The 10,255-nt window shown below is 32.3% G+C and overlaps 1 protein-coding gene across 1 annotated transcript in view; it reads left to right on the top strand.

Moving 5' to 3' along the window:
- The window catches only part of LOC137654631 (glutaminase liver isoform, mitochondrial-like), a 50,684-nt gene that overhangs the window by 38,297 nt on the left and 2,132 nt on the right, over positions 1–10,255 (top strand). The window contains 8 exon segments of the mRNA XM_068388431.1: positions 1,981–2,096; positions 5,054–5,112; positions 6,216–6,248; positions 6,817–6,993; positions 7,339–7,515; positions 7,955–8,086; positions 9,327–9,484; positions 9,854–9,989. Of these exon segments, the coding sequence (XP_068244532.1) occupies positions 1,981–2,096; positions 5,054–5,112; positions 6,216–6,248; positions 6,817–6,993; positions 7,339–7,515; positions 7,955–8,086; positions 9,327–9,484; positions 9,854–9,989 (988 nt within the window).

Below are 10,255 nucleotides of genomic sequence, written 5' to 3'. Positions count from 1 at the left end.
ATTTCCAGTACTAATGTGTTCAAAATCTTCTGTATCATACTATGACACCTTACTTCCTGTTTTTAAAGTAGGCTAAAAGGTAACTCACCATTTCTTTTTAGTGGCATATTCTTTTTAGCTATTTTAATTTGCATCAGTTTAGACGTGCAACATTAAAAACAATTACGTTTGCAATTTTACATGCCAAAGACACCAAATAATGTTCTAATACTATCTTGATTTACTATCGTTTTGAATAAACTTGAATAAAGACTCAGAAATTGTAATGGATTTCTCTGAACTAGATTATGCTAATGTATCTGATTTTATGTCTAGTTTATAGAATTTTATGATTGATAAGAAATTCTGATAGTTGAAATGAAAGTTCAAAAGGCACTAATGTTATCTCTACCTTATTCTTATTTTGCATACATTTTCATAGTATTAAAATTCAAGTCTTTACATTCCATATCAATAGTTGTTAATTTGCAATTGATAATGAGATGTTTAGTTATATTTTGAAGTACCTAGACAAATCTTAATCCAAATTTACAGTAATGGGGTGATATGAAAACCAGGAAATAGGAAAATGGTGAATTCATAATGAAATCAATAATTCTGAACCAGTAAGGAAATTCCTTTCATCTCTTTTACATTTTGTATTATTCTATGCTTAGATCGTTTCAACATTCTATGTGAGGCAGTTTGATACGACCCTTTGTATCAAAATCAAATTAGGTCAGTTCTACGGAAAGCAATGAATAGGAGTTAGGTCAAACTTCGCGCAGAACTTGACGAACTTTGAGAGACTTTTGTACGACATTTAGATGTTTGTTACCGCCTCAAGTTATGAAATTCAAATAACGTTTTGTCTTTTATTTTCAGTTAAAGCATAACTTTTTACCTTTAGTTTTCAACTAGAAGCTCACAGTTTGAATAGAATCGAAGTATGGGTTGTCTTACAGTTATAAAAAAAAAAAAAAAGAAATTAAGAGACTTTTGGCAGTATCTACTCAGATGTTCAGTGGACATTGGTTTCTGAAAACCTTTTGAATTAAAGAATATTTTTGGAGCTTTTCTGATAATTAAGAGATTTTTTAAACTAAAATTTAGGCCAGGACAAACTTCCCCCTTCCATTAAAGCACTAATGATATGGCTGCATGCTCATTACCAGTTTTTCCCTTTGTGTGAAGGACAGCGTATGTAGGTAATAAGCTAAAATTCCAGATTACCTCAAGATAGATAAAGAACATTCCTGTATTTGACTCAAATTCAGTTTTACCTGAGGGCGAGGAGTATTCTTTACAGGTGCCATCTAATTTGTGTAGATGTAATTTTGGAACTGATTTCCATTAAAATTCTGATTTTGAAATTCACAATAAAGATTTAATTCTTGAAAACTTTAAGCTATTCAATTTAAATCTCAGTTAAACTAATTTGATTTGTGGAAAGCTGATAAGAAAATTCTGCTTAACCCAAAGAAATTACCTTTTAAGGCACATGTTAATGCCTGCATTTTTTTTTTCTTTTTTTTTTTTTATAAAATGCCAACTCGTTTACTTTATTGAATAAGAAAATAGTAATCTCAAATAAGAACCATTTCCTTACCTGCTTCCCGAAGTAGGTAAGGTCTACCTCGGCATCAGGTAAAAATATAGTAGTTAGTTACTTTATACCTATTCATGATCTAATTGAAAAATTAGGTAACTCGTTGAATGACTTAATACTTTTGTATAATTATTATAATTCAATTTAGTTCTCGTTAAATTTATTCACAAGCAAAATTCAGGGTTGAGCTTTACCTTTGAACTCCATCTTGACTGATAATGTTTGACTGTTTTTTTATTTTTTGCTTAAATAACGGGTGTTATCTGTTTGTAGACTTCATTCGTTTATTTTTTATTTTTGTTGTTGTTGTGTCATGGCTGAAGAAAAGCTACTTTGCTGTTTTTTGTTTTTTTGTAAAAAAAATCTCTTTTTGGTTCTCTGGGTTCGAATAGCAAGCCTTTGAACTACGCCATGGCTCTGGGCATGACGGGCACGGATTACATTCACAACTTCGTTGGCATGGAGCCCTCTGGAAGATACTTCAATGAGCTTTGCCTCGATTACAGCAGTAAGTAACCAGATTATTGTTTCCCACATGCCAATGAAGTGATCTTGAGAAGCCAAGAGGTCTTACCTATATCAGACGCCACTTACAGGGGAGGTTCTGAAAAAAGAAAATTGTCTGGGCCTATTTTGCTATGGTGTACTCTTGCCAAATTTCAGATTCAAATTATAGCAATTCAATTCGAAGATTCTATTTTGTATTGGAGAGACATTAATTCTCCTTTCATATATTATTTTATCTGAATATCTAAAATACTCAGACATCTGTGCTGTTGCAAGGTTCTGAAATTGGCAAGAGTTTTGATCTCTAGAAAGGAAATTTCCCGAGCCAAGAAAAGTGCATTACCATTTAGGGCAGCTTCTTGGCATACTGCCCCTTAAACCAAGGTAAGTGCCCTGTAAAAGGGAGAGGCCCCTTAAGCCAAAAGAAAAATAAAAGGCCATCCAGTCCTTTCTTATGGGCATCTCTGCGGGAGGAGACAGCTCACTGCGCTGTATTCTCTCTCTCTGCAGTTACGCTCTGAGCTACGCCTTCTCTCTGGGAGAACTGGAGGCCGCAAAGTACCATTCCTACGTGGGTATGGAGCCTTCAGGCCGGTACTACAACGATCTCTGTCTAGACTACAACCGTACGTTCTCGATGGGTCCCTCTTATGCAGTCGTTGATTAACTTCGTTGGTTTTACGCAGGACCCACATCAATTTTTATCAATTCTGTATCCCCAGACGCATTCTCTTTCCTTTGTTACAATCCTTCTAAATACAGTTTTATCAACCGTTGCTTATTTTTTATGTTCAGTTACACCCTTCTCTTTTTCCCTTTCTTTGGCCCCATATAAGCATTATGTTCTCTATGAGTTATTTACGTAAATTTTAAATTGTGTTAGTTGTCCTCATAAGAATATTATGTTCACTGGGAATGATACTATAAATGATAATAATGATAATGATAGGATTATTAAATTGATTAAATTAATCATATCCTCATTGTTAAACTAGAGAACAAGATTCCTCTACATTTAATCTTGAATTTCAATAGTTTCGCAAATTCCATTTGATCGAAAGCTCGAATATTTTAATAATAAATATTCCAAGTCAAGATAATTTATCAAATCGTTTAAATTAACTTTAAGGTCAAAACTTTTCAAGAAATTGGGTAATGTTACTGTAAAATTGCAGTCAAGTAATGTTGTAGATCAGAAGTACTGTTTTCACTGTTCTTTTTCAAACTTCCTGCCTTCCATTCCTTATTTATTCTGATTAATCCCTTGATAAGTAAGTAGAAACGGGCCTTCTGGTCTTCCTTCTAGATCCCTCTTATTATATCCATTTTACTGTCTCACGTACATCATTTAATCCTGAAACTCAATACAGAAACATTCTCATTTTTGTTTTCTGGCTTTCTCTGTTCCTGTTGCAAAGATTACTCAGGTAAACCATCTTTTCTTTTATTTTCCTTAGTTCAGTCATATTTCTATATATATATATATATATATATATATATATAGTATATATATTATATATATATATATATATATATATATATAGGATTAAAGTATGTTTACAGGATAAGGGTGGATATAGTTTGGAAGGTCATTGAGTGGGGTCATATAATTGTACTGTAAACCATTTTCAGTAAGAATAATCGACTGAGTGAAAATTATGTTTGTAAGAAAAGGAAAAATACTTCATATTTTGTACCAACAAGTTTACTCCCAGTTCTACTAGTCTACAGAAAGCTGTTTTAAGATTGACATATCTTGTCCCTGCTTATCAAACAATTCAAATTCCTTGATTGAAGAATGTTACTAGCTCTAAAAGATACTGATGTTGATATGAAGCCAGAATCTCCTCTTACACTTACATTTTCATGTACATTTTTTATGGAAAATTTTTAGCAAAACTATAAATTCTTACCTAAAAATTAATATGAATGAGAATTTGACGCAGGTTCTAAACAATTTCATATTTTACTGCAATATTGAGCTACGGAATTCACTTCCAAATTCCATTTTCCCTGGAGCCAGTCATTTAAGAGGTAGGACTACTGGGTATTGATCACACCTTTTCCTCTAATTTTGTTGCAATCAGCTCTTGGCTGGATAGGAGTACGATGTTGCTTCTCCAGTTGGTCTTTGCATTAAATATATTTCTATCTTTTAGAGACACCGTTTTATAGATAAGCAAAGCAACACATGATTACATCATTCCATAAGATAAAGAAATCATAGAGATGAAAATATTGATGGTAGAAAAATACTAAGAGTGAAAAGACTCTTTAGTTGAATAGATATACGAATTGAGTTCATAGAAGCAAAATTTACGATACAGATTATACATTTGGTGAACACATATCATTACCTTATCTACATAAACCGCCTCAACTTACCGGCAAATTTAACTTGCCAACCAAACTAAACTTGAACTCAACTCAACCTTACCCATCCTTAGCCTTTGAACATCCATTGTATGCAGTTACATTAAAATAGATTAATCTCAGAATAAATATACGATGTTAAACGGTAGCAAAAAAAAATGGAAATTAATTGTTGCCAAGAGACTAGCTAATCTAACAGGAACGGAAATAATGATACGCAGATGAATCATTACTTCTTAAAACTGACGAAATGAGAATGTTTCAATTTCCACCAAACAATTACTTTCTATCATGCTTCTTTTACTTCCTTGATCTTGTTTGCCCCCTTTTTGTAATAGCTATCAAGTCCCACCCCTCCGTAACACCCAATGCAGTACCTCTTCACACACTTGCCGTATAAGAGGATAGAAAATGTCAGTCGGTTTCCGTTTTGTTTGCATATAAACTGTGTATTGATATATTTAAAGATTAATATTGAAAGTTGATCGTGTATATATAGTGAAATAATGAATTTGGAAATAAGAAATGTAAGCTATTATATCTATAACGTTATTATTGCATTTTTTTCTGTTCTTTTCCTTTTAGACAAACCGCACAACCCCATGATAAATGCCGGAGCTATTATGACAGCAGCTTTGATCAAGGTAAATGTTTGGGACTTTATTATTTAAAACTATTATGTTTGGACTATCTCTTGTTTCAATGGATAGGTTTCTGTGAGCCTTGGTTTGTTTTACGATGTGTATGTAGAGTTAGGAGTTTGTATGATTGTGGGTTGTTATGATAGTGCGTTTATGTGTGACCTAGATCGAGAAAGTATGACTTTGCTGGGCCGGCATAAAGATACTGGTGTTCAAAAATTTATCTGATTTAAGATGCTATTATTCACATTGGGTATATTAGGCATACACACAAACACACACACAATATATATATATATATATATTATATATATAGTATATATATATATATATATATATATGGATATATATACACACACACACACACACACATATATATATATATATATATATATATATATATATATATATATATATGATATATATATAGTATATATATATATACTATATATATATATATATATATATATTATATATATATATATATATATATATATATATATATATATATATATATATGTATGTGTGTATAGAATATATATTTAAATTATATATATTATATATGTATGTATGTTCATTTAATTAATAAATAAGTGAAACAGCTGTTTAGTCGAAGTACTAGTATTTCGCAGATTTAGCATTTAATCACGAAATCCTATTAGAATCGTAATTTCTCTACTGTATATATCTGTGAAAAATTACTTGTGCATTAGAATTGAATAAATATTTCCTCATAAATCTGAACATAAATATTTCTCATTTCTCAATTGTTCTAATTCTTTATCGATATTAGCCTGTAGTTCTATCACCATTTTAACAAGACAGAAATAGACTTTTTTGATAAAGTTGAGCAATAGATAACTGTTTCACATCCTTTTATATCTAGTATATCATTTAGGATTTCAAATTGATCAGACATTTAATGCACAAAACCTCTAGAAAATTTCCGATATTGAGGTATATTTTGTTATGCGCAAATGACAATTTTTTTTCCCTTTAACAGTCCAACCGATAATTGACTGTATTTACGTTCTTATTTTGTAAGTAATTTATATTTATATTTTTTATGGACAATTGTCTTGATCTTCTGCTTTTCATTTCCACAGCCAGACCTGTCAGCTGCTGATCGCTTTGATTATGTGAGTAGCCTTCCTGTTCTGTTATTCTTTCATTTGTTAACGACATTACTTCGTCTACCTGATATTTCATACTTTACCTTAATTAACGTGGTATTAATATTAATACGTGTTTATATTCAAATTAAATTCAAAACGTAAGGGAATTTGATATTAAAGTTGTTGTGGGTAATATTTCTGATTAAAGGTAAATATCTAAGTAAATAGAATAATAAACTCAGTTTAAGGAGGCTGATACAATAGTAAATCGGAAAACAACGCACGCATGTCATTATAATCTCCTTTTCACGTGATATAATCAAATGTTATAGCTTAGAAATGAATGAATGAATGAATATTCAGCTCTTAGACGGGGTTTGAACTCCAGTCTTCCGAGTTTCAACCATACAATTTAATTCTCTCATTAAATCGTCAGTTACCTGTGTTGTATCACCCCCCGTGAGTTTATGTACTTACTCGCGTGATTTATATAACCGAATAAAGTCAATTACACAATCAAAATTCGTAAGATTTCCATTTTGCGATCCCAGATAGACCCAAATCAATCAACCAGCCATGATTTCCTTTATAGGTGTTCAACCTGTACAAACGCCTCGTTGCTGGCGAGTACCTGGGCTTCAACAACGCCGTCTTCTTGTCGGAGAGAGAGTGCGCTGACAGAAACTTCGCCCTGGCCTACTTCATGAGGGAGAACAAGTGCTTCCCCGAAAACACCAGGCTCCACGAGACGCTGGATTTCTATTTCCAGGTGATTACAGTATCTATTTATAGTTTATATAAGATAGATCTGTTTTAATGGTGTTATTGTTCTTAAGATATTTTATTTCAATTGTTCAATTTCTTCTCATAGGTTATAGTTTATTTATTTCCTTTCCTCACTGGACTATTTTCCTTTGTTTGAGCCCTTGGACTTATAGCATCTTTCTTTTCCATCTAAGGGTGTAGCTTAGCTAATAATAATAATAATAATGATAATAATAATAACTGACTTATGGCTCAGATTGTTGATGTTGTGACTATAAACTTGCCTTTGTTCTCAATGGTTTTCTGTTTCATGATGGTATCTAAAGCGACAGTTCTTTCATTTCTGTAGCTGTGCTCGTTGGAGATCACGGCCGATAGCGGCGCCCTTATAGCTGCCACCCTGGCCAACGGCGGTATCAATCCCCTGACGGGAGACCCCGTGCTGACGGTAGAGGCCGTCAGGAACACGCTGACACTCATGCACTCTTGTGGCATGTACAACTATTCGGGACAATTCGCCTTCAAGGTGAGAGAATATCAAGTGTTTTCTAAGATTATTAGAAAGATCTCATAGATGACACAAAAGATCAGTGTTTATTATCTTAACAATAGCTTTATCAATATCTGTACTATACTGATTGTTTTTTAATGAGGCGCATTTGCACTGACTGGCAAGGGTGCCTTTTTAGCTCGAAAAAGTTTCCTGCTTCCTGATTGGTTAAAGTTAGCTTGTCCCACCAATCAGCTAGCAGGAAACTTTTCCGAGGTAAAAGGGCACCCCTGCGAGTCGGTGCAAATGCGCCTCATTAAAAAAATTCAGTATAGTACCAATGACACATAAAGGCAAATCAAATGTATTAATACCGAGATCTTTTGGAATAGATTGATATTGCATATGAAGACACAATCCATTCATAATCTATTAAATATTTTTTATCAGTCGTATTTCATTTCTTTAATTACAGGTGGGTCTACCTGCAAAATCTGGGGTATCAGGCTGTGTGCTGGTCGTTGTGCCCAATACCATGGGCATCTGCTTGTGGTCTCCACCTCTCGACTCCAACGGAAACTCTTGTCGCAGCGTTCAGTTTTGCATGGTGAGGAAAACCTCCTGAAGTTCTGGTTTTTCAATGGGGAATTGGCAGAACTTTTTATTGAGTCTGTGATGGGGAGTTCCATAGAAATTTTATTTTATTCAATTGTCTCTTAGCTGTAGCATTTTAGGGCATTGTCGTGGTATTAAGGATTGTTTTCATGGGATTTTAGGGGAGTTTCTTTTGAAATTCTAATAAACCAACTCATAGAATTTCTCAGAATATGTCAATGGATTTTCAAGGAAATGGTATTGAAATTTTTCAATATTTTTCATGAAATTTTGATGCATTTTCACAATGAATTTTTTTTGAAAATATAATATATTTTCATGAAATACTATGTATTTTTTCAAGGAATTGTTTCTAAAACTTCCAAAAATACAAGTTTTTTTATTGGAATGTTTCATAGTTGCTTTTGGAATGCTCGATTATTCTTCATGAAATTTCAATGGGATTTTCAAATACCTCCCTTTAGAATATTGAAAGAGCTTTATGGGAAAATTCATATTAGATTTTCTAGGAAATTTCTTTCTAAAATGTCTGGACGTTTTAGAGCTTCTTTTGTGAAATTTCTCATTCAGTAGCAGATTTGGGAAAATATTTCGTAAATTTAAGTATAAACAAGATGAAGAAAATGATCAAAATGTCTTCAAAAAAAAAAAAAAAAAAAAAATTGGTGCTTTTTTATGAATATTACAATTTTCAAACTTTACAAGAATGTTGACTGCTGTCGGTTTTCTTTTTTTTACAATTGCCAATCACTTAACCAACAAAAATTATAAGAATAATAAAAATCGACAATTTCTTTCAATTAGAAACTGCACCAACTATTTCATTTTTGTTTGAACATACCACATTTCTGTAACGGTAATTATATATATATATATATATATATATATATATATATATATATATATATATATATATATATATATATATATATATATATATATATATATATATATATATATACAGTATGTGTGTATCTAACCGAAGCCCTTTGCGTTAATAGGCATCTGAGGAGATGATATATATATATATATATATATATATATATATATATATATATATATATATATATATATATATATATATATATATATATACATATATATATATATATATATATATATATTAAATATATTATATATATACTGTATATATAAATATATACGTGAAATGTAAATGCATGGGTGTCTTTATAAGTATGTATCATGCAAGCTTTTGTTCCCCGTACCAACAGGAGCTGGTATCAAGGTTCACATTCCACAACTTCGACAACCTGCGTGGCCACATCTCCACCAAGTCCGACCCTCGCATGGCCAGGGCTGAGTCCAAAGCCCAGATTCTCTTTGACCTCCTGTTCTCTGCCGCTGCTGGCGATCTCTCTGCTCTCAGGAGGTAAGCACTTCTTTTCTTCTGTGTTCCCAGAATTCAAATTTTGCGCATGCATGCATAAAGCAGGTAATTGAAATGATGTAGAAAATGGTACAAAATTGGATTATGGGAAATAGCAAATAAAGCTGAAGATGAACTAAAAATAGTTTCTTAAAGTTGATATATGCCATTAATTAACTGGATTTTAATAACCAAATAAAATATATTAAAATGATTATTACATTATTTATTAACAAAATCACAATAAACAGTCAACAAAACTCAAAAGAATAATTGATAGGTCCAAAATTGATTCACAATTTAAAAGAAATGAAAAGCAACTAATGTTGGAAAAGATTACTTGAATTCACCGCTTTGCTTGTGTCTTTGCAGACACTCGCTTTCCGGGACAGACATGGAGGCCAAGGACTACGATGGAAGGACTGCCCTTCACGTAGCCGCCTCTGAAGGGCACCTCAACATCGTCGAGTACCTTCTGAAGAACTGCCTAGTTTCACCATTGCCCAAGGTCAGTGTCCTTTAACAGCTCCTGGGTTCTAGTTAATGAATAAGTCACATCACATCCTTTGGTTTTACGAAGCTTTTGAAATATTTTCCTATATTGAATATATTTAATTTCTTTTGGTATCGATGTTCGTTAGTAAGGTTAGCTATCCTATTTTTATTTTGTATTCTAAAGCTTATTATACCCTGGAGAATGTCAACTTTCCCTTCTAACCTCTGGTGTCCACATTATTCATGAAGTTCAAGTTGCTTTACTTTTCCAGATCTTGG

The sequence above is a fragment of the Palaemon carinicauda genome, chromosome 15 (assembly GCF_036898095.1).
Source record: "Palaemon carinicauda isolate YSFRI2023 chromosome 15, ASM3689809v2, whole genome shotgun sequence".
Lineage (NCBI taxonomy): Eukaryota > Metazoa > Arthropoda > Malacostraca > Decapoda > Palaemonidae > Palaemon > Palaemon carinicauda.
Note: the sequence above shows the minus strand (reverse complement) of the source record. Positions and strands in the feature narration are given on the sequence as shown.